Below are 26031 nucleotides of genomic sequence, written 5' to 3'. Positions count from 1 at the left end.
GGAGTTATATCCCAGAAGTAATGATGACCCGTGGACTGATCACACATAACAGAAGAAACTACAGTTAAACACTAAAAAACTCTAAGCCATCTCCGTGGAGATGTTGCCTGTACAACGGCAAAGAGAATGACTGGGGTAGGCGGAGCCTAGGAGGGATCATGTGACCAGCTTTGCTGGGCTCTTTGCCATTTCCTGTTGGGGAAGAGAATATCCCACAAGTAAGGATGACGCCGTGGACCGGACACACCTATGTTGGAGAAATGATATATACTTACCAGAAGACACCCATCCACATATAGCAGACAGCCAAACGAGTACTGAAACATATCAGCAGAGGTAATGGTAGAGGAGTATAATGTCGATCTGTAAAGGGAGGAAGCAGATGAAGCCCCTCGACCGATTTACAGAGAGCCTTAGAAAAGATTTCCATTAGGTGAAAACATGGCATCATCAGGCAATACTCCCTTCACATCCCTCAGAAAACACTGTACTTTGAGAGGAACTGGGCTTTAATATGCTTAGAAGCGCCTATCATAAAATAAATCAAGCACAACTTGCTTCACCACCTCCATGAGAGGCAAAGTTTGCACCCTCCTGGTAGGAATGTATATCTCATACATCACTAGCTCATGGACTCTTGACACTTACATGAAAGAAATACATTTCATATTACATATAAAAATATTTGTATTCAATTAAAATGTCAGTCTGCAAAACCATTAAATCTCCTAAGTACCAAACTAAAATATTTTTTATTTAAAGGGAAACTAAAGTTAAAATCCAATGTAATTAATTGTCCTTTAATATTTATATCCCCACAGCAGAAGCACTTTCTCACCGTTTATGCTGGGGCAGAGAATGGCTCTAGCCTGTGTCTTGGCTCACACAAAAATTTCAGGGACATAGGGCCCTTCATTTAAAGAGTCTGCTCTTTCAAATGGGAAGTGTTGCCCTCTAAAAGGCAAGTGATAGTGGTACAAAATGTTTTTAAGGAAAAGGGGGCTGAAAAGAACCTCTTGTTTTTCATCTCTACTACCAAAACACCTATTTGAGGGGTCACTTGTACACCTAAATTACAGATTATTACAGTGTGACAGATATGTAAACTATAGATGTTTTCTAAAAATGTACATTTTACATCCGAGGCAACGATGGAGAAGGAGAATGCAGTCTCTTACGAGTGCAGTGTAGGGTATTCCTAGAAACAAGATCAGAAGGGGGACCCCCCAAGGACGATGACAAATGGTAGTCATTCATACTGGAGATTACATATCATACACATCTAAGAGGTTAGCTAACCTTTACAAATCTGAGGTCCTTTAGGAACCTTAGTATCATGTAGTATTGTTAATATAGAACACAAGGAAAGGCATACAGATGCAGTCAAATTATCTAGTTTAAGTAGAAAGATTAGCATTTGTTCACAGTGTCCTTTTTTAATAAATAAAAATAGGACACAGTTGGAAACTAACCTTTGCCATAATATATACAGCACAGAGAAGGAGTTGATCTAAGTGCCTGTCCTTCATCAAATCTCTGCAATGAACCAGGGTATATTCAAACAGTGTCCAGATCTTTCGTCTCAAATCATTGGAAACATCCAACTTCAAGCACAAGTCTCTTAGACGGACACTGGCCAAATGGTAAACCTGTAGGAATACAAGTGTTATATGTCAAGTATAATTGTGCAACATAACAAAAAACTGTAAACATTTGTTTGAGGTCAACTAGATGTATGTACAGAAAGTCTTCACATTCCAAACAGAGAAATAGTCAGGTACTAGCTGGCCGTATATCAAGCCTTTTTTCAGTTAGGCAAAAAACTACTAAAAGAGATCACAGTATATACCATTTATTGCAGGTGAAATAAGTTAAATCATAACCAACCCCTACTAAATTTGTGGAAAGGAACAGAAAATGATTAAAACACAAAAAAAAAAGAAGACAAAAACTTTTTTGGAACTAAGAGGAGGTCAAAAACACACAAGTGTCCAAAGTCAATACTTATGTTTCTTCTACAAGTAATGAGATACTATTTTACCCTTAAGTTTACTTTTTGTTTTCTCTCACACTCAAAGATGACACTAGTGGTGTCAGAACAAGAAAAAAACACGGGTAAATAGACCAAGTCACGAATAAATAAACAATTCTGCGTATTCTGAGTATTCAGGACAAGTTAAATGTTGCAAGTGCATATGCAATGACTACAAATGACGAGAACACCTTGACTACCAGAATTAGGGATTCCGTAACCAGGACCCAATAGAGGCAACATGGGTAGAGGAGCAGACCTGGAGACAGAAGATTTTGATAGAGAAGATGGCAATATAAAGGAATTTGATAACCCTGCTTGTTCTTGTGCCGGAAAAGTGGTTGCTCTGGACTGCTCTACATTATTCGAGGGAATGGAAATAGACATAACTTTGAAATTTGTCAAGGGGGGGGGGGGGGGAAATAATAATCAATAAATCTACTACTCATATAAAATTCAGACTAAGTGCTATTGCATTGTCTTGTTACCATGCTTTTGCAAATCTACTTTATTTACTGGTCCTTAAAAGTCAATTAAAATAAAATTAAAAAAAGACTGAAAAACATACGTTTGAAGGGAGGTTTGTCCCATTATGTTTTTTCTCAATTTTATTTTTTAGTCTCTTAAATAAAATACAATTGCACTACCTAAATAAAGAAAAATATTTTATAATAAAATAATTTTTGTGCATTTCTAAAAGGAATCATGAATGCTTGAAATACCTACTTAAAAATATTTCCCTTCTTTTTTTTCTCCCTTCCACTTTTATGGGCAATTCTTAAACTGCCCCATGCAGCAACGTTATTTGTAGACCCTCCTCTTCCTGTCTCTTCAATGCAAACTTATGACATAGGCATCTGTAGTCCTCAACTATAGATAATAAAACAGGAGAGTACTACATCTACCAGAATGCTATAGTAAAAGCTGGCAAATGAAATCTCAGGTCAGCTCCCACTACCAAGTTGTTTCCCCTGCCCCCAAATCTGTGCACAGTGAAACAATCCTTTTGGAAAAATAAATACATAAGTCAAGTATGTTCTCCCTCTAATCTTCTAATGATGACAGTGATAGGGTTAAAGGGACAGTCAAGTCCAAAAAAACTTTCATGATTCAAATAGGGAATTTAATTTTAAACAACTTTCCAAATTACTTTTATCACCAATTTTGCTTTGTTCTCTTGGTATTCTTATTTGAAAGCTAAACCTATGAGGTTCATATGCTAATTTCTTAGACCTTAAAGGCAGCCTCTAATCTAAATGCATTTGGATAGTTTTTCACCACTAGAGGGCATTAGTTCATGTGTTTCATATAGATAACATTGAGCTCATGCACGTGAACTTACCATGGAGTCAGCTCTGATTGGCTAAAATGCAAGTCTGTCAAAAGAACTGAAATAAAGGGGCAGTCTGCTGAGGCTTAGATACAAGGTAATTGCAGAGGTAAAACGAGTATTATTATAACTGTGTTGGTTATGCAAAACTGGGGAATTGGTACTTAAGGGATTATCTATCTTTTAAAACAACAAAAATTCTGGTGTTGACTGTCCCTTTAAGAAAAGAGATACAGCAGAGATAGAACTACAAAGTGGGCGATTTAAACAGTAAAACTGTCAAGAGCTGTAATAAGTGTGTGTAAAGAGAGGTCCCAAATTTTCACTCATCTCAAAAAAATGCCCATAGTAATATTATTTTATATATATTTAAAGGGGCTTTAAAAGTGTTATTTTTTTTCTTTTAACTCCATAAAACAGTAAACAAACAAAGATTAAAGGTACACTAAAGTCAAGTGTTTCTTTTGTCCATTAGTCAAAAAAAGCATGCAATTTTAAACAACTTTTCAATTTACTTCTATGATCTAATTTACTTTGTTCCTTTGTATTCTTTGTTTAAAAGCATACCTATGTAGGCTTAGGAGCAACAATACACTACTGAAATATAACTGCTGATTAACAGTGCATTGTTGCTACCAAGATAATTAAATAAAAGTAAACTGTAAAATTGCATCCTTAAAAAACAACATTTTTCTTTCATGATTTATTTAAAGTCCCTTTGATTGCTACAGTATATAGCCAATATAGCAAATGTATATACACAATATGGATGCATTTAGTTAAAGGCACAGTCTAGTCATTTCTAGAAATCACAGCTTAATTTACAAACAATCCCCTTACTTTTTGGAATGTGCTTTAGTACCTGGTTGTGAATACATCTTCATTTCTTATGTCACAAAATGTATGTTTTATAAAACATGCCTACTTTAATTTTACACAAGTAACTTAATTTCAGTCTAAAAAGTAAGAATATTCTAGAACTTTGTAGTAATTGGTATATGTGATAAGAACGTATCAAAAGCTTGTACAGAAGAGCTATGAAACATCACTTTACCATTGATAGATGTATCACCACCTGCTGTATATTGAAAAGTTAAAGGGACATGAAACCAAAAAATGATTTTATGATTGATAGATCATACAATTTTAAAGAACTTTTCAATTTACTTCTATTATCTAATTAGCTTCATTTATTTGCATCCTTTGTTGAAAGAGCAGTAATGCACTGATGGAAGCAAGCTGAAAGCCAATGGCAAAAGGCACATATGTGGAGCCACCGATCAGCAGCTTCTGAGCCTACCTAGGTATACTTTTCAACAAAGAATACAAAGAGAATAAAACAAATTAGATAATAGAAAAAAATTAGAATTTTATTTAAAATTGCATGTTCTATTCTTAATCATGAACAAAAATAAATGTGGGGTTTCATGTCCCTTTAACATTGCTTCTCTGCATTTTTCTCCAATCCAATATATACAATGAGTACAGCACCGCTACCCTACAGTGGTAAAGAATTACTGCTTCATTAGTTGAAGCTTGACAGATTGCCACTTAGAATGTCTCAAAAAAAAAAAAGGAACAGATAAAGAAAAGAAAAAATCTTCAAAACAACCGATTCCTCAACTCAAATCAAATCAGTAGGCACACAAATTATGAGAGATGAAAGTATATATAAAAATATCACTTTATTAATGATCATTTAAAAGCCACATCAAGGGGCAATTTAAAAAGAAAAAACCACAGTCTGACCGGTTTTAAATCCTCTACACAGGCTCACACTCCTGCTATAAATATACTATTAAAGTGAATATAAATTTTGATGCTAAAGTACCCGGTTTTTAAAAATTTGATTAAAAACGGGCACTTTAATTCATAAAAATTTACATTTCACTTGTGTTGTGAAAAAATACTTACCTTTTAAACTTGACAGCCGCTCCAGCTTCCTCCGCCCGTCGCAAAGCCTCTTCCTGGGTCTTAAATGAGGAATCCGGCTTCCTCCAATTACAGCGTTGAATCAGACATGGATTCCCCCCGGAGGGGGAAGCCGTGATTGCAGGATGACCGATCCATCATTTGTGACAACACAAGTTGATTTGTGTGAGATTCTGCTAAATGAAAAGATTGAACCAGTACCAAGATATCGTTCAAATAAGGAAATACCGCAATACCCTGCTTTCTGATTACATATAGAAGGGCACCTAGAACCTGCGAAAAGATTCTTGGAGCGGTCGCTAGACCAAGTGGAAGAGCGACAAATTGGTAATGCTTGTCTAGAAAAGAGAATCTCAGAAACCTATAGTGGTCTGGATGAATCGGGATGTGAAGATATGCATCCTGTAAGTCTATTGAGGACATGTAATGACCTTGCTGAACAAAAGGAAGAATTAGTCATAGTCACCATCTTGAAAGTTGGGACCCTTACAAATTGATTCAAAAACTTCAGATCCAGAACTGGTCTGAATGAATTTTCCTTCTTCGGGACAATGAATAGATTTGAATAAAAAACCAGACCCTGTTCCAGAAGTGGAACTGGTACAATTACCCCTGAAAGCTTCAGATCTGAAAAACACCTCAGAAAAGCCTGAGCTTTCACAGGATTTGATAGAACATGAGAGAGAATCTTCTCACAGGAGGTCTTATTCTGAAACCTATTCGGTACCCCTGAGAAACAATATTCTGAAACCAAGGATTCTGAACGGAACCTGCACAAATGTCTTGAAATAATTTAGAAAGGATTGAGGGCAGCATCTTCATGCAGTCTTCGGGGCTGGCTTTGGCTTCTTATAAGGCTTGGATTTATTCCAACTCGAAGATGTCTTCCAATTGAAGCCAGAGTCCTTAGAGGAAGGAGTGTATTTTTTGTTCTCTATTCTGACAAAAGGAACAAAACCGATTAGAAGCTTTAGATTTACCCTTAGACTTTTTACCTTGGGGCAAAAAACTCCCCTCCAGTAATAGTGGAAATAATAGAATCCAATTGGGAACCAAATAAATTATTACCCTGGAATGATAGAGATATCAACCTAGATTTAGATACCATGTCAGCATTCCATGATTTGAGCCATAAAGCTCGTCTAGCTAAAATAGCCAAAGGCATAGATTTAACATCAATCTTGATATCAAAAATAGCATCACAGATAAAATGATTAGCATGTTGAAGCAAACTAACAATGCTATGCAAATCAGAATCTTTTTCCCGTTGTGCTAAGCTATCCAACCAAAAAGTTGATGCAGCCGCATCATCAGCCATAGAAATGGCAGTTCTGCGAATATAGCCAGAATGTAAATAAGCTTTCCTTAGAGAAGATTCAATTTTCCTATATAAAGGATCTTTAAAAGAACTATCTTCCATAGAAATAGTAGTACGTTTAGCAACAGTAGAAATAGCCCCATCAACCTTAGGGACTTTTTCCCAAAACTCTAATTTAGCCACCGGCAAAGGATACAACTTTTTAAACCTTGAAGAAGGAACAAAAGTAGTACCAAGCTTAGACCATTCCTTAGCAATCACATCAGAAATAGCAACAGGAACAGGAAAAACCTCAGGAGTATTCACAGGAGGTTTATAGACAGAATTTAAACGTTTACTGGATTTATTATCAAGAGGACGAGACTCCTCAATATCCAAAGTTATCAAAACTTCTTTTAACAAGGAACGGATATACTCAATCTTAAAAAACAGAATTTATGTTTACCTGATAAATTGCTTTCTCCAACGGTGTGTCCGGTCCACGGCGTCATCCTTACTTGTGGGATATTCTCCTCCCCAACAGGAAATGGCAAAGAGCCCAGCAAAGCTGGTCACATGATCCCTCCTAGGCTCCGCCTTCCCCAGTCATTCGACCGACGTAAAGGAGGAATATTTGCATAGGAGAAATCATATGATACCGTGGTGACTGTAGTTAAAGAAAATAAATTATCAGACCCGATTAAAAAACCAGGGCGGGCCGTGGACCGGACACACCGTTGGAGAAAGCAATTTATCAGGTAAACATAAATTCTGTTTTCTCCAACATAGGTGTGTCCGGTCCACGGCGTCATCCTTACTTGTGGGAACCAATACCAAAGCTTTAGGACACGGATGAAGGGAGGGAGTAAATCAGGTCACCTAGATGGAAGGCACCACGGCTTGCAAAACCTTTCTCCCAAAAATAGCCTCAGAAGAAGCAAAAGTATCAAATTTGTAAAATTTAGTAAAAGTGTGCAGTGAAGACCAAGTCGCTGCCTTACATATCTGATCAACAGAAGCCTCGTTCTTGAAGGCCCATGTGGAAGCCACAGCCCTAGTAGAATGAGCTGTGATTCTATCAGGAGGCTGCCGTCCGGCAGTCTCGTAAGCCAATCTGATGATGCTTTTAATCCAAAAAGAGAGAGAGGTAGAAGTTGCTTTTTGACCTCTCCTTTTACCAGAATAAACGACAAACAAAGAAGATGTTTGTCTAAAATCCTTTGTAGCATCTAAATAGAATTTTAGAGCACGAACTACATCCAAATTGTGCAACAAACGTTCCTTCTTTGAAACTGGATTCGGACACAAAGAAGGCACGACTATCTCCTGGTTAATGTTTTTGTTAGAAACAACTTTCGGAAGAAAACCAGGTTTAGTACGTAAAACCACCTTATCTGCATGGAACACCAGATAAGGAGGAGAACACTGCAGAGCAGATAATTCTGAAACTCTTCTAGCAGAAGAAATTGCAACCAAAAACAAAACTTTCCAAGATAATAACTTAATATCAACGGAATGTAAGGGTTCAAACGGAACCCCCTGAAGAACTGAAAGAACTAAATTGAGACTCCAAGGAGGAGTCAAAGGTTTGTAAACAGGCTTGATTCTAACCAGAGCCTGAACAAAGGCTTGAACATCTGGCACAGCTGCCAGCTTTTTGTCAAGTAACACAGACAAGGCAGAAATCTGTCCCTTCAAAGAACTTGCAGATAATCCTTTCTCCAAACCTTCTTGAAGAAAGGATAGAATCTTAGGAATTTTTACCTTGTCCCAAGGGAATCCTTTAGATTCACACCAACAGATATATTTTTTCCATATTTTGTGGTAGATTTTTCTAGTTACAGGCTTTCTGGCCTGAACAAGAGTATCAATGACAGAATCTGAGAACCCTCGCTTTGATAAGATCAAGCGTTCAATCTCCAAGCAGTCAGTTGGAGAGAGACCAGATTCGGATGTTCGAACGGACCTTGAACAAGAAGGTCTCGTCTCAAAGGTAGCTTCCATGGTGGAGCCGATGACATATTCACCAGGTCTGCATACCAAGTCCTGCGTGGCCACGCAGGAGCTATCAAGATCACCGATGCCCTCTCCTGATTGATCCTGGCTACCAGCCTGGGGATGAGAGGAAACGGCGGGAATACATAAGCTAGTTTGAAGGTCCAAGGTGCTACTAGTGCATCTACTAGAGTCGCCTTGGGATCCCTGGATCTGGACCCGTAGCAAGGAACCTTGAAGTTCTGACGAGAGGCCATCAGATCCATGTCTGGAATGCCCCACAATTGAGTAATTTGGGCAAAGATTTCCGGATGGAGTTCCCACTCCCCCGGATGAAATGTCTGACGACTCAGAAAATCCGCTTCCCAATTTTCCACTCCTGGGATGTGGATTGCAGACAAGTGGCAGGAGTGAGTCTCCGCCCATTGAATGATTTTGGTCACTTCTTCCATCGCCAGGGAACTCCTTGTTCCCCCCTGATGGTTGATGTACGCAACAGTCGTCATGTTGTCTGATTGAAACCGTATGAACTTGGCCTTTGCTAGCTGAGGCCAAGCCTTGAGAGCATTGAATATCGCTCTCAGTTCCAGAATATTTATCGGGAGAAGAGATTCTTCCCGAGACCAAAGACCCTGAGCTTTCAGGGGTCCCCAGACCGCGCCCCAGCCCACCAGACTGGCGTCGGTCGTGACAATGACCCACTCTGGTCTGCGGAAGCTCATCCCCTGTGACAGGTTGTCCAGGGACAGCCACCAACGGAGTGAATCTCTGGTCCTCTGATCTACTTGTATCGTCGGAGACAAGTCTGTATAGTCCCCATTCCACTGACTGAGCATGCACAGTTGTAATGGTCTTAGATGAATTCGCGCGAAAGGAACTATGTCCATTGCCGCTACCATCAAACCTATTACTTCCATGCACTGCGCTATGGAAGGAAGAGGAACAGAATGAAGTATTTGACAAGAGTTTAGAAGTTTTGATTTTCTGGCCTCTGTCAGAAAAATCCTCATTTCTAAGGAGTCTATTATTGTTCCCAAGAAGGGAACCCTTGTTGACGGAGATAGCGAACTTTTTTCTACGTTCACTTTCCACCCGTGAGATCTGAGAAAGGCCAGGACAATGTCCGTGTGAGCCTTTGCTTGTGGAAGGGACGACACTTGAATCAGAATGTCGTCCAAGTAAGGTACTACTGCAATGCCCCTTGGTCTTAGCACCGCTAGAAGGGACCCTAGTACCTTTGTGAAAATTCTTGGAGCAGTGGCTAATCCGAACGGAAGTGCCACAAACTGGTAATGCTTGTCCAGGAATGCGAACCTTAGGAACCGATGATGTTCCTTGTGGATAGGAATATGTAGATACGCATCCTTTAAATCCACCGTGGTCATGAATTGACCTTCCTGGATGGAAGGAAGAATTGTTCGAATGGTTTCCATCTTGAACGATGGAACCTTGAGAAACTTGTTTAGGATCTTGAGATCTAAGATTGGTCTGAATGTTCCCTCTTTTTTGGGAACTACGAACAGATTGGAGTAGAACCCCATCCCTTGTTCTCCTAATGGAACAGGATGAATCACTCCCATTTTTAACAGGTCTTCTACACAATGTAAGAATGCCTGTTTTTTTATGAGGTCTGAAGACAATTGAGACCTGTGGAACCTCCCCCTTGGGGGAAGCCCCTTGAATTCCAGAAAATAACCTTGGGAGACTATTTCTAGTGCCCAAGGATCCAGAACATCTCTTGCCCAAGCCTGAGCGAAGAGAGAGAGTCTGCCCCCCACCAGATCCGGTCCCGGATCGGGGGCCAACATCTCATGCTGTCTTGGTAGCAGTGGCAGGTTTCTTGGCCTGCTTTCCTTTGTTCCAGCCTTGCATTGGCCTCCAGGCTGGCTTGGCTTGAGAAGTATTACCCTCTTGCTTAGAGGACGTAGCACTTGGGGCTGGTCCGTTTCTGCGAAAGGGACGAAAATTAGGTTTATTTTTGGCTTTGAAAGACCTATCCTGAGGAAGGGCGTGGCCCTTGCCCCCAGTGATATCAGAGATAATCTCTTTCAAGTCAGGGCCAAACAGCGTTTTCCCCTTGAAAGGAATGTTAAGCAATTTGTTCTTGGAAGACGCATCCGCTGACCAAGATTTTAGCCAAAGCGCTCTGCGCGCCACAATAGCAAAACCAGAATTTTTCGCCGCTAACCTAGCCAATTGCAAAGTGGCGTCTAGGGTGAAAGAATTAGCCAATTTGAGAGCATGAATTCTGTCCATAATCTCCTCATAAGAAGAAGAATTATTATTGAGCGCCTTTTCTAGTTCATCGAACCAGAAACACGCTGCTGTAGTGACAGGAACAATGCATGAAATTGGTTGTAGAAGGTAACCTTGCTGAACAAACATCTTTTTAAGCAAACCCTCTAATTTTTTATCCATAGGATCTTTGAAAGCACAACTATCTTCTATGGGTATAGTGGTGCGTTTGTTTAGAGTAGAAACCGCTCCCTCGACCTTGGGGACTGTCTGCCATAAGTCCTTTCTGGGGTCGACCATAGGAAACAATTTCTTAAATATGGGGGGAGGGACGAAAGGTATACCGGGCCTTTCCCATTCTTTATTTACAATGTCCGCCACCCGCTTGGGTATAGGAAAAGCTTCGGGGGGCCCCGGGACCTCTAGGAACTTGTCCATTTTACATAATTTCTCTGGAATGACCAAATTCTCACAATCATCCAGAGTAGATAACACCTCCTTAAGCAGAGCGCGGAGATGTTCCAATTTAAATTTAAATGTAATCACATCAGGTTCAGCTTGTTGAGAAATTTTCCCTGAATCTGAAATTTCTCCCTCAGACAAAACCTCCCTGGCCCCCTCAGACTGGTGTAGGGGCACTTCAGAACCAATATCATCAGCGTCCTCATGCTCTTCAGTATTTTCTAAAACAGAGCAGTCGCGCTTTCGCTGATAAGTGGGCATTTTGGCTAAATAGAATTATAGAATTATCCATTACAGCCGTTAATTGTTGCATAGTAAGGAGTATTGGCGCACTAGATGTACTAGGGGCCTCCTGTGTGGGCAAGACTGGTGTAGACGAAGGAGGGGATGATGCAGTACCATGCTTACTCCCCTCACTTGAGGAATCATCTTGGGCATCATTTTCTCTAAATTTTGTGTCACATAAATCACATCTATTTAAATGAGAAGGAACCTTGGCTTCCCCACATACAGAACACAGTCTATCTGGTAGTTCAGACATGTTAAACAGGCATAAACCTGATAACAAAGTACAAAAAACGTTTTAAAATAAAACCGTTACTGTCACTTTAAATTTTAAACTGAACACACTTTATTACTGCATATGTGAAAAAGTATGAAGGAATTGTTCAAAATTCACCAAAATTTCACCACATTGTCTTAAAGCCTTAAAAGTATTGCACACCAAATTTGGAAGCTTTAACCCTTAAAATAACGGAACCGGAGCCGTTTTTATATTTAACCCCTTTACAGTCCCTGGTATCTGCTTTGCTGAGACCCAACCAAGCCCAAAGGGGAATACGATACCAAATGACGCCTTCAGAAAGTCTTTTCTATGTATCAGAGCTCCTCACACATGCATCTGCATGTCATGCTTCCCAAAAACAAGTGCGCAATAGAGGCGCGAAAATGAGACTCTGCCTATGATTAGGGAAAGCCCCTAGAGAATAAGGTGTCCAATACAGTGCCTGCCGGTTATTTTACATAGTTCCCAAGATTAAAATAATTCCTCAAGGCTATGGAGTATAAAATATGCTTATATATAAATCGTTTTAGCCCAGAAAATGTCTACAGTCTTAAAAGCCCTTGTGAAGCCCTTTTTTCTCTTCATGTAATAAAAATGGCTTACCGGATCCCATAGGGAAAATGACAGCTTCCAGCATTACATCGTCTTGTTAGAAATGTGTCATACCTCAAGCAGCAAAAGTCTGCTCCCTGTTTCCCCCAACTGAAGTTAATTCCTCTCAACAGTCCTGTGTGGAAACAGCCATCGATTTTAGTAACGGTTGCTAAAATCATTTTCCTCTTACAAACAGAAATCTTCATCTCTTTTCTGTTTCAGAGTAAATAGTACATACCAGCACTATTTTAAAAACTCTTGATTGAATAATAAAAACTACAGTTAAACACTAAAAAACTCTAAGCCATCTCCGTGGAGATGTTGCCTGTACAACGGCAAAGAGAATGACTGGGGAAGGCGGAGCCTAGGAGGGATCATGTGACCAGCTTTGCTGGGCTCTTTGCCATTTCCTGTTGGGGAGGAGAATATCCCACAAGTAAGGATGACGCCGTGGACCGGACACACCTATGTTGGAGAAAGTTAAGATGATTTATCAGTGTCAATGTCTGAAGTAAGATCTTCTGAATCGGAGAGATCCTCATCAAAGGTGGATATATCAGTATGTTGTCGGTCATTACACATTCAATCAGTAGTATGAGAAGTTTTAAAAGACCTTTTACCTTCATTTGAAGGCAGAATAGCAGACATAGCCTTCTGTATCGCATCAGCAATATAATTTTTCATATCAACAGGGATATCATGTACTTTATGTTGAAGGAACAACAGATACTGTACTAGCACTAATAGAAACCTTTTCTGCATGCAAAAGCTTATCATGACAACTGTTACATACTACAGCTGGAGATATAATCTCCACTAGCTTACAACAGATACACTTAGCGTAGAACTGTGTTCAGGCAGCATGGTTCCTACAGCAGCTTCTGAGACAGGATCAGATTGGGAAATCTTGTAAAATGTAAAAGAAAAAATAACATTTAAACAAAAATACCGTATTGTTCCGAGTATAAGCCGCTCCTGAATATAAGCCGCACCCTTAAAGTTTGGTGCCATTTTTAAGAAATAACCCTCACAGGCTGCCTCCTCTTAACCCACTCCTTCCCTCAAGCAGTGCGCACTACTCACACTATTACCACTACCCCTACCTTACATAAGCCTCCCCTCAGCCCTTCTCACCAATCATAGCCCCCTTTTTCCTCACACAACCCCCTCCTCATCAATCCTGACTCACCCTCCTTTAACATCAGCTCCTGCTCTCATCTTAAGCCCCTCTCACTCCCATCCTGAGCACATTAATGTGCCATTTTGTTGCTGGGGGATATACCGGTACAAGTTTAAGAATTTTCACACAAAAGTACAGTAGTAAAATGAGTGACTCACCCCGGTCCTCAGGGCTATTGGGCAAGTCCCCTCCTCGGATCACAATTCTCTTACCAGTACGGTCCTCCCTGTGAACAGGGCAAGTCTTGTTCCGGGATCACGTGATCAGCTACGGCGTCTGGCGGCATATTAGGAAATACCAGTACTATTGGGGCAAAAGTCTAAAAACTCTGTGCTCACACAAAATGTCCAAGAAGCCCAGGGTGTGCCCGGACCCCTCCCTGCAACATCAGAGGTTCAGCCCAACCCCCACCCAGACCTTTCACTGTGAGATACCGAGTATAGGCCGCACCCCTGATTTAGAGACTTACATCAGGTGAAAAAAGTGCGGCCTATACTCAGAACAATACAGTATCTTATTTCCACATATAGCAGTTTCAGGAATGGGAAAAAAAGCAAATGCTAAAATTGACAAAAAAGCAAATAGCATAGCCCTCTAAGCATAAAGAAGGCAAGGAGCATATAGGAAGTGAGGTAAAATAAACTAAATTTTTTGGCGCCAATATGACGCACGGTGCAAAAGGAAGTTGGAATTTTTTTTGCCGCCAACAAATATCCAGAAATGACGCTTCTTGTGCCATAACAAACACAATTTTGCGCCAAACAACCTGGCGTCAACTAAGACGCAGGAAATGACCAACTTACGTCATTAAAGACGCATATTCACGCCCAAAAACATAATTTATGTAAGAACTTACCTGATAAATTCATTTCTTTCATATTGGCAAGAGTCCATGAGCTAGTGATGTATGGGATATACAATCCTACCAGGAGGGGCAAAGTTTCCCAAACCTCAAAATGCCTGTAAATACACCCATCACCACACCCACAATGCAGTTTAACGAATAGCCAAGTAGTGGGGTGATAAAGAAAGGAGTAAAAAGCATCAACAAAGGAATATGGTAATAATTTTGCTTTATACAAAAAATCATAACCACCATAAAAAGGGTGGGCCCCATGGACTCTTGCCAATATGAAAGAAATGAATTTATCAGGTAAGTTCTTACATAAATTAGGTTTTCTTTCATGTAATTGGCAAGAGTCCATGAGCTAGTGACGTATGGGATAGCAATACCCAAGATGTGGAACTCCACGCAAGAGTCACTAGAGAGGGAGGGATAAAATAAAAACAGCCATTTTCCGCTTAAGAAAATTAATCCACAACCCAAAATACACGTTTATTCTCATAAATGAAAGGAAAAAAACTTAAAACTGAAATTATAAGCAGAAGAATCAAACCTGAAACAGCTGCCTGAAGAACTTTTCTACCAAAAACTTCTTCCGAAGAAGCAAATACATCAAATCAGTAGAATTTAGTAAATGTATCTGATCAACTGAAGCTTCATTCCTAAAAACCCACAAAGTGGAGACTGATCTAGTAGAATGAGCTGTAATTCTCTGAGACGGGGCTTGACCCGACTCCAAATAAGTTTGAAGAATCAAAAGCTTTAACCACGATGCCAAGGAAACGGCAGAAGCCTTCTGACCTTTCCTAGAACCAGAAAAGATAACAAATAGACTAGAAGTCTTCCTGAAATCTTTAGTAGCTTCAACATAATATTTCAGAGCTCTCACCACATCCAAAGGATGAAAGGATCTTTCCAAAGAATTCTTAGTATTAGGACACAAGGAAGGGACAACAATTTCTCTATTAATGTTGTTAGAATTCACAACCTTAGGTAAGAATTTAAATGAAGTCTGCAAAACTGCCTTATCCTGATGAAAAATCAGAAAGGAGATTCACAAGAGAGAGAAAATAATTCAGAAACTCTTCTAGCAGAAGAGATGGCCAAAAGAAACAACACTTTCCAAGAAAGTATTTAAATGTCCAAAGAATGCATAGGCTCAAATGGAGGAGCTTGTAAAGCCTTCAAAACCAAATTAAGACTCCAAGGAGGAGAGATAGATTTAATGACAGGCTTGATATGAACCAAAGCCTGAACAAAATAGTGAATATCAGGAAGCTTAGCAATATTTCTTTGAAATAAAACAGAAAGAGCAGAGATTTGTCCCTTCAAGGAACTTGCAGAAAAACCCTTACCCAAACTATCCTAAAGAAACTGTAAAATTCTAGGAATTCTAAAGGAATGCCAAGAGAATTTATGAGAGGAACACCATGAAATGTAAGTCTTCCAAACTCGATAATAAATCTTTCTAGAAACATAGTATTAATCACAGAGTCAGAGAAACCTCTATGACTAAGCACTAAGCGTTCAATTTCCATACCTTCAAATTTAATGATTTGAGATCCTGATGGAAAAACGGACCTTGAAACAGAAGGTCCGGCTTTAATGGAAGTGGCCAAGGTTGGCAACTGGACATCTGAACAAGATCCGCATACCAAAACCTGTGAGGCCATGCTGGAGCCACTAGCAGCACAAACGATTGCTCCATGATGATTTTGGAGATCACTCTTGGAAGAACTAAAGGCGGGAAAATATAAGCAGGTTGATAACACCAAGGAAGTGTCAACGCATCCACTGCTTCCGCCTGAGTTTTCCTGGACCTGGATAGGTAACTGGGAAGTTTCTTGTTTTAGATGAGAAGCCATCACATCTATTTTTGGAAGACCCCACATCTGAACAACCTGAGAAAAACACATCTAGATGGAGGGACCACTCCCCCGGATGTGAAGTCTGATGGCTGAGATAATCCACTTCCCAACTGTCTATACCTGAGATATGAACCGCAGAAATAAGACAGGAGCTGGATTCCGCCCAAATTAAGTATCCGGGATACTTCTTTCATATCTTAGAGACTATGAGACCCATCCTGATGATTGACATATGCCACAGTTGTGATATTGTTGGTCTGAAAACAAATGAACGGTTCTCTCTTCAACAGAGGCCAAATCTGAAGAGCCCTGAAAATCGCACGGAGTTCCAAAATATTGATTGGTAATCTCGCCTCTTGAGATTTCCAAACCCCTTGCGCTGTCAGAGATCCCCAAACAGCTCCCCAACCTGGAAGACTAGCATCTGTTGTGATCACAGTCCAGGTTGGACGAAAAAAAGAGGCCCCTAGAACTATACGATGGTGATCTAACCACCAAGTCAGAGATAGTCGAACATTGGGATTTAAGGATATTTATTGTGATATCCTTGTAAAATCCATGCACCATTGGTTCAGCATACAAAGCTAGAGAGGTCTCATATGAAAATGAGCAAAGGGGATCGCGTCCGATGCTGCAATCATGAGACCTAAAACTTCCCTGCACATAGCTACTGAAGAGAATGACTGAAGGCTCCGACAGGCTGCAACCAATTTTAAATGTCTCTTGTCTGTTAGAGAAAGAGTGATGGACACTGAATCTATCTGGAAACCTAAAAAGGTGACCCTTGTCTGAGGAAGAACTTTTTGGTAAATTGATCCTCCAACCATGTTTTTGAAAAAACAACACTAGTTGATTTGTGTGAGATTCTGCAGAATGTAAAGACTGAGCTAGTCAGAAAAGGGACCTACTTCAGAAAGAACCCAACTTGCAAAACTCAGAAGACCAGGTCCTTAGAGTGGAAAGAGTGACCGAAGATTCCAAAAAGAAAAAAACAGAAGGAATCCCAGAAGACACTCACTCCCTTCCATGGAAGGAATAAGACAAACTGCCCCAGAAGACCAAAAGGTAAATATCCTGCATACCGGCAACCAGAAATTCTGGAGATAGCCACCTGCCAAGCTGAAAAATCGGACTGTTAGACATAACCCACCCACAGTACCAACAAAGGACTGAAGGAAAACAGCAGGGAGTTCCCATTCCCCCGGATGAAACGTCTGTCTGCTCAAAAAATCCGCCTCCCAGTGGTCCACTCCTGGGATGCAGATTGCTGACAGATAACAAGATTGAGCCTCCACCCACTGAATTATCTTGGAGACTTCTGTCATCGCTAAGGAACTCCATGTTCCTCCCTGATGATTTATGTAAGCCACAGTCGTGATGTTGTCCGACTGAAATCGGATGAATTTGGCCGAAGCCAACTGAGGCCAAGCCTGAAGCGCATTGAATATTGCTCTCAATTCCAGAATATTGATTGGAAGTAGAGACTCAGACCGAGTACACACACCCTGAGCCTTCAGGGAATTCCAGACTGCACCCCATCCTAGTAGACTGGTGTCTGTTGCCACTATCACACATGAAGCACGTCCCTTGGGACAGATGATCCAGCGACAACCACCAAAGAAGAGTCTCTTGTCTCCTGATCCAGATCTATCTGAGGAGACAAATTTGCATAATCTCCATTCCACTGTCTGAGCATGCACAGTTGTAGAGGTCTGAGATGAAAACGAGCAAACGGAATGATGTCCATTGCCGCCACCATCAATCCAATTACCTCCATGCACTGAGCCACTGATGGCCGAGGATTGGACTGAAGGGCTCGGCATGTATTCAGAATCTTTAACTTTCTGACTTCCATCAAAAAGATTTTCATGGACATAGAGTCTATTAGAGTTCCCAGGAAAGGAACCCTTGTCTGTGGAATTAGTGAACTCTTTTCTAGATTCACCTTCCACCCTGAGTCCTTAGAAAGGACAGAACCATGTCGGTATGAGACTTTGTCAGTTGATAAGACGAAGCCTGGATCACAAATATCATCCAGATAAGGCGCCACTGCAATGCCCCGCGGTCTGAGAACCGCCAGCAGAGACCCTAGAACCTTCGTGAAGATCCTGGGTGCCATGGCCAGCCTGAAAGGAAGAGCCACAAACTGAAAATGTTTGTCCAGGAAGGCAAACCTTAGGAACTGGTGATGATCTTTGTGGATAGGAATATGAAGATATGCATCCTTAAAGTCCACGGTAGTCATATATTGACCCTCCTGGATCAATGGAAGAATTGTCTGAATAGTCTCCATCTTGAAAGATGGAACTCTGAGAAACTTGTTTAGACTCTTGAGATCTAAAAAAGGTCGGAATGTTCCCTCTTTTTTGGGAACCACGAAAAGGTTTGAGTAAAACCCCCGCCCCTGTTCCTGTTTTGAAACGGGACAAATTACTCCCATAGTGGAGAGATCTTTTACACAACGTAAGAACGCCTCTCTTTTTATCTGGTCTCCAGACAATCGTGAAAGAAGAAATCTTCCCATTGGGAAGGAATTTTTGAACTCCAACTGATACCCTTGAGACACGATTTCTAGTGTCCAGGGATCCTGAACATCTCTCATCCAAGCCTAGACAAAGAGAGAAAGTCTGCCCCTTACTAGATCAGGTCCCCGATCGGGGGCAGCCCCTTCAAGCTGTCTTGATAGCAGCGGCAGGCTTCTTGGGTTGTTTACCATTATTCAAACCCTGGTTAGGTTTCCAGGTGGCTTTGGCTTGAGAATAATTCCTTTCCTGTTTAACTGAAGAGGGGATTCCCTTGAAGTTTCGAAAGGAACGAAAATTACTCTGTCGTCCCCTTTGCTTAGCTGTTTTGTCCTGAGTGAGGAGATGACCCTTACCTCCCGTAATGTCAGAAATGATCTCCTTCAAGTCAGGCCCGAACAGGGTCTTACCCTTGAAAGGAATCGCCAAGAGCTTTGATTTAGAGGACACATCTGCAGACCAAGATTTTAACCATAAGGCTCTGCGCGCTAAAAAGGAAAATCCTGAATTCTTAGCTGCCAATTTGGCTATCTGAAAGGCGGCATCCGTAATAAAAGAATTAGCCAGCTTAAGGGCCTTAATTAAATCCATTTTTTCTTCTAAAGGAGTCTCAGTCTTAAGGGACTCTTCTAGAGCGTCAAACCAAAAGGCAGCCGCAGTTGTGACTGCTACAATGCAGGCCGTTGGTTGAAAAAGAAACCCTTGATGTATATATAGCTTTTTTAGAAGACCCTCCAATTTTTTATCCATAGGGTCCTTGAAAGCACAACTGTCCTCAATAGGGATAGTCGTACGCTTAGCCCGGGTAGAAATAGCTCCCTCCACCTTAGGGACCGTCTGCCAAGAGTCCCGAACGGTATCAGCTATAGGGTACATTTTCCTAAAAATAGGGGAAGGGGAGAACGGGATACCCGGTATCTCGCATTCCCTTGTAATAATTTCCTAAATTCTCTTAGGAACTGGAAACACATCGGAATAAGAAGGGACCTCTAAGTATTTGTCCATCTTACTCAATTTCTCTGGCGGGACCACAATAGAGTCACAGTCGTCCAGAGTTACCAAATCCTCTCGTAGCAAAAGCCGGAGGTGTTCAAGTTTAAATCTAAAGGACATGACGTCTGAATCGGTCTGGGGTAATGCACTTCCTGAGTCAGACAGTTCCCCCTCAGACAGGGCCTCCCTACCCCCCAATTCAGAGCCCTGGGAAGGTATATCGGAGATAGCCATTAAAGCATCAGAAGTTGCAGGGACCACATGGGCCTTTGTCCTGCTGCGTTTGCCTTGTAACAATGGCAACTTAGATAAAACTTCTGCAAGAGTGGATGACATGACTGCAGCCATATCCTGCAGAGTAAATGAAGCAGACGCCGTTTAAGAACATGGTGTCACTTGCGCGGGCATTAAAGGCTGTGACGCTTGAGGAGAAATATGTGGCATACCCTGAATCTCATCGTCTGAGGACATTCATTAGACATATCTTTATTAAAGAAAATTTGCCCTTTACACTGTAAAGCCCTCTCAATACATGGGGGACAAAGCATAACTGGGGGTTCCACAATGGCATCTAAACACATAGGGCATGTACTTTGTTCAAGGTCCTCTACCTAAACAAAAAGCAATCTTGGTCCAAATCACTGTTAAAGGGACACTGTAACCAAAATTTTTCTTTTGTGATTCAGATTGAGCATGAAATTTTAAGCAACTTTCTAATTTACTCCTATTATCAAATGTTCTTCATTCTCTTGGTATCTTTATTTGAAATGCAAGAATGTAAGTTTAGATGCCGGCCCATTTTTGGTGAACAACCTGGGTTGTCCTTGCTGATTGGTGGATAAATTCATCCACCAATAAAAAAAAGTGCTGTCCAGAGTACTGAAACCAAAAAAAAGCTTAGATGCCTTCTTTTTCAAATAATGATAGCAAGAGAACGAAGAAAAATTGAAAATAGGAGTAAATTAGAAAGTTGCTTAAAACTGAATGCTCTTTCTGAATTACAAAAGAAAAAAATTGGGTTCAGTGTCCCTTTAATATATTTTAACGTTACTGTAGCTTTAAGGAAAAAAGCAATCTGAATGAAACCTTGATATATGAGGCAGAGAGCAAATTTCACATTGCACGATGGCCTTAGAAATAATACACAGGTATACTTTTGGAGAGAAAAAAAACTCAGTCACCTCGCCGCAGCTCTGCTGCAGCTCCTACCTGCCTCCTTGTAACCAAACTTAACTCCGCAAGCACGGCGCATCTAAAGTCGCTTGTAAAATATCACCACAAGCAGACTTAGGAGCCGTGAGGAGATCCTGCCAACCGGGACTGAAATAGAAACTGCGCTGTCAAAGGGCGCAAAACACCGCCCTTCGTGGGCGTAAACAACCAGTCAATCACAACAGAATACCGCCATGTACCAGAGCCTAATAAAAAACATATTCCCTCCGGAACTGTCCCCAGCGTCAGCCAGCCCGTTCTAGTGCAACCCCACACAGTATTTCCCAGCGTTCAAGGCCCAACAATAAAACACCAGAGTGTCTGGTTATAGTACATCCCCACACAATATTTCCCAGCGCTTTTAGGCTTTTCTGGATAAATCAACGATGTTGATTTTGTACCCATATCTCAGCGCTTCTAGGCTATTAAACTGCCAGAATATCTGGATATTACACTGTCTGTTAAAGGGAAGCCCCAATTCTAGCCCCCAATATAATAGTGCAAGTACAGTTAATCTGAGATATGCTGCAGCGTCCCAGAATAAAAAAACATAATTTATGCTTACCTGATAAATTCCTTTCTTCTGTTGTGTGATCAGTCCACGGGTCATCATTACTTCTGGGATATAACTCCTCCCCAACAGGAAATGCAAGAGGATTCACCCAGCAGAGCTGCATATAGCTCCTCCCCTCTACGTCACTCCCAGTCATTCGACCAAGAATCAACGAGAAAGGAGAAACCAAGGGTGAAGTGGTGACTGGAGTATAATTTAAAAGATATTTACCTGCCTTAAAAAACAGGGCGGGCCGTGGACTGATCACACAACAGAAGAAAGGAATTTATCAGGTAAGCATAAATTATGTTTTCTTCTGTTATGTGTGATCAGTCCACGGGTCATCATTACTTCTGGGATACCAATACCAAAGCAAAAGTACACGGATGACGGGAGGGATAGGCAGGCTCATTATACAGAAGGAACCACTGCCTGAAGAACCTTTCTCCCAAAAATAGCCTCCGAAGAAGCAAAAGTGTCAAATTTGTAAAATTTGGAAAAAGTATGAAGCGAAGACCAAGTTGCAGCCTTGCAAATCTGTTCAACAGAGGCCTCATTCTTAAAGGCCCAAGTGGAAGCCACAGCTCTAGTAGAATGAGCTGTAATTCTTTCAGGAGGCTGCTGTCCAGCAGTCTCATAGGCTAAACGAATTATGCTACGAAGCCAGAAGGAGAGAGAGGTAGCCGAAGCCTTATGACCTCTCCTCTGACCAGAGTACACGACAAACAGGGAAGACGTTTGTCGAAAATCCTTAGTTGCCTGCAAGTAGAACTTGAGGGCACGAACTACATCCAGATTGTGTAGAAGACGTTCCTTCTTTGAAGAAGGATTCGGGCACAGGGAAGGCACCACGATCTCTTGATTGATGTTCCTGTTAGTGACTACCTTAGGTAAGAACCCAGGTTTTGTACGCAGAACTACCTTATCTGAATGAAAAATCAAATAAGGAGAATCACAATGTAAAGCTGATAACTCAGAGACTCTCCGAGCCGAAGAAATAGCCATTAAAAATAACACTTTCCAAGATAACAACTTTATATCAATGGAATGAAGGGGTTCAAACGGAACTCCTTGTAGAACGTTAAGAACAAGGTTTAAACTCCATGGCGGAGCAACAGTTTTAAACACAGGCTTGATCCTAGCTAAAGCCTGACAAAAAGCCTGGACGTCTGGATTTTCTGACAGACGCCTGTGTAACAAGATGGACAGAGCTGAGATCTGTCCCTTTAATGAGCTAGCCGATAAACCCTTTTCTAAACCTTCTTGTAGAAAGGACAATATCCTAGGAATCCTAACTTTACTCCAGGAGTAACCTTTGGATTCGCACCAGTATAGGTATTTACGCCATATCTTATGGTAAATCCTTCTGGTAACAGGCTTCCTAGCCTGTATCAGGGTATCAATAACCGACTCAGAAAAACCACGTTTTGATAAAATCAAGCGTTCAATTTCCAAGCAGTCAGCTTCAGAGAAGTTAGATTTTGATGTTTGAATGGACCCTGTATCAGAAGGTCCTGTCTTAGAGGTAGAGACCAAGGCGGACAGGATGACATGTCCACTAGATCTGCATACCAAGTCCTGCGTGGCCATGCAGGCGCTATTAGAATCACTGATGCTCTCTCCTGTTTGATTTTGGCAATCAATCGAGGAAGCAGCGGGAAGGGTGGAAACACATAAGCCATCCCGAAGTTCCAAGGTGCTGTCAAAGCATCTATCAGAACCGCTCCCGGATCCCTGGATCTGGACCCGTAGCGAGGAAGTTTGGCGTTCTGGCGAGACGCCATGAGATCTATCTCTGGTTTGCCCCAACGTCGAAGTATTTGGGCAAAGACCTCCGGATGAAGTTCCCACTCCCCCGGATGAAAAGTCTGGCGACTCAAGAAATCCGCCTCCCAGTTCTCCACTCCCGGGATGTGGATTGCTGACAGGTGGCAAGAGTGAGACTCTGCCCAGCGAATTATCTTTGATACTTCCATCATTGCTAGGGAGCTTCTTGTTCCTCCTTGATGGTTGATGTAAGCTACAGTCGTGATGTTGTCCGACTGAAACCTGATGAACCCCCGAGTTTTTAACTGGGGCCAAGCCAGAAGGGCATTGAGAACTGCTCTCAATTCCAGAATGTTTATTGGCAGGAGACTTTCCTCCTGATTCCATTGTCCCTGAGCCTTCAGAGAATTCCAGACAGCGCCCCAACCTAGTAGGCTGGCGTCTGTTGTTACAATTGTCCAGTCCGGCCTGCTGAATGGCATCCCCCTGGACAGATGTGGCCGAGAAAGCCACCATAGAAGAGAGTTTCTGGTCTCTTGATCCAGATTCAGAGTAGGGGACAAGTCTGAGTAATCCCCATTCCACTGACTCAGCATGCACAATTGCAGCGGTCTGAGATGTAGACGTGCAAAGGGTACTATGTCCATTGCTGCTACCATTAAGCCGATCACCTCCATGCATTGAGCTACTGACGGGAGTTGAATGGAATGAAGGACACGGCATGCATTTAGAAGCTTTGTTAATCTGTCTTCTGTCAGATAAATCTTCATTTCTACAGAATCTATAAGAGTCCCCAAGAATGGAACTCTTGTGAGAGGAAAGAGAGAACTCTTCTTTTCGTTCACTTTCCATCCATGCGACCTTAGAAACGCCAGAACTAACTCTGTATGAGACTTGGCAGTTTGAAAGCTTGAAGCTTGTATCAGAATGTCGTCTAGGTACGGAGCTACCGAAATTCCTCGCGGTCTTAGTACCGCCAGAAGGGCACCCAGAACCTTTGTGAAGATTCTTGGAGCTGTAGCCAATCCGAATGGAAGAGCTACAAACTGGTAATGCCTGTCTAAGAAGGCAAACCTTAGATACCGGTAATGATCTTTGTGAATCGGTATGTGAAGGTAAGCATCCTTTAAATCCACTGTGGTCATGTACTGACCCCTTTGGATCATGGGTAAGATTGTCCGAATAGTTTCCATTTTGAACGATGGAACTCTTAGGAATTTGTTTAGGATCTTTAAATCCAAGATTGGCCTGAAAGTTCCCTCTTTTTTGGGAACCACAAACAGGTTTGAGTAAAACCCTTGTCCTTGTTCCGACCGCGGAACCGGATGGATCACTCCCATTAATAACAGATCTTGTACACAGCGTAGAAACGCTTCTTTCTTTATCTGGTTTGTTGACAACCTTGACAGATGAAATCTCCCTCTTGGGGGAGAGAATTTGAAGTCTAGAAGGTATCCCTGAGATATGATCTCTAGCGCCCAGGGATCCTGAACATCTCTTGCCCAAGCCTGGGCGAAGAGAGAGAGTCTGCCCCCCACTAGATCCGGTCCCGGATCGGGGGCTCTCGGTTCATGCTGTCTTTGGGGCAGCAGCAGGTTTCCTGGCCTGCTTGCCCTTGTTCCAGGACTGGTTAGGTTTCCAGCCTTGTCTGTAACGAGCAACAGCTCCTTCCTGTTTTGGTGCAGTGGAAGTTGGTGCTGCTCCTGCTTTGAAATTCCGAAAGGGACGAAAATTAGACTGTCTAGCCTTAGCTTTGGCTTTGTCTTGAGGCAGGGCGTGGCCCTTACCTCCTGTAATGTCAGCGATAATTTCTTTCAAACCGGGCCCAAATAAAGTTTGCCCCTTGAAAGGTATATTAAGTAATTTGGACTTAGAAGTTACATCAGCTGACCAGGATTTTAGCCACAGCGCCCTACGTGCCTGAATGGCGAATCCTGAGTTCTTAGCCGTAAGTTTGGTTAAATGTACTACGGCCTCCGAAATGAATGAATTAGCTAGTTTAAGGACTCTAAGCCTGTCCGTAATGTCGTCCAGCGTAGCTGAACTAAGGTTCTCTTCCAGAGACTCAATCCAAAATGCTGCCGCAGCCGTAATCGGCGCGATGCATGCAAGGGGTTGCAATATAAAACCTTGTTGAACAAACATTTTCTTAAGGTAACCCTCTAATTTTTTATCCATTGGATCTGAAAAAGCACAGCTATCCTCCACCGGGATAGTGGTACGCTTAGCTAAAGTAGAAACTGCTCCCTCCACCTTAGGGACCGTTTGCCATAAGTCCCGTGTGGTGGCGTCTATTGGAAACATCTTTCTAAATATTGGAGGGGGTGAGAACGGCACACCGGGTCTATCCCACTCCTTAGTAACAATTTCAGTTAGTCTCTTAGGTATAGGAAAAACGTCAGCACTCGCCGGTACCGCAAAGTATTTATCCAACCTACACAATTTCTCTGGTATTGCAACAGTGTTACAATCATTAAGAGCCGCTAAAACCTCCCCTAGTAATACACGGAGGTTCTCCAATTTAAATTTAAAATTTGAAATATCTGAATCCAATCTGTTTGGATCAGAACCGTCACCCACAGAATGAAGCTCTCCGTCCTCATGCTCTGCAAGCTGTGACGCAGTATCAGACATGGCCCTAGTATTATCA

General features: G+C 41.7%; 1 protein-coding gene across 1 annotated transcript in view; it reads right to left on the bottom strand.

Moving 5' to 3' along the window:
• LOC128661728 (retinoblastoma-like protein 1) overlaps positions 1 to 26031 on the bottom strand; it is a 387986-nt gene that overhangs the window by 190432 nt on the left and 171523 nt on the right. The window contains exon 7 of the mRNA XM_053715950.1: positions 1473 to 1649. Within this exon, the coding sequence (XP_053571925.1) occupies positions 1473 to 1649 (177 nt within the window). The remainder of the gene's footprint in view (positions 1 to 1472; positions 1650 to 26031) is intronic.

This window comes from Bombina bombina, chromosome 1 (assembly GCF_027579735.1).
Source record: "Bombina bombina isolate aBomBom1 chromosome 1, aBomBom1.pri, whole genome shotgun sequence".
Classification (NCBI taxonomy): Eukaryota; Metazoa; Chordata; class Amphibia; order Anura; family Bombinatoridae; genus Bombina; species Bombina bombina.
Note: the sequence above shows the minus strand (reverse complement) of the source record. Positions and strands in the feature narration are given on the sequence as shown.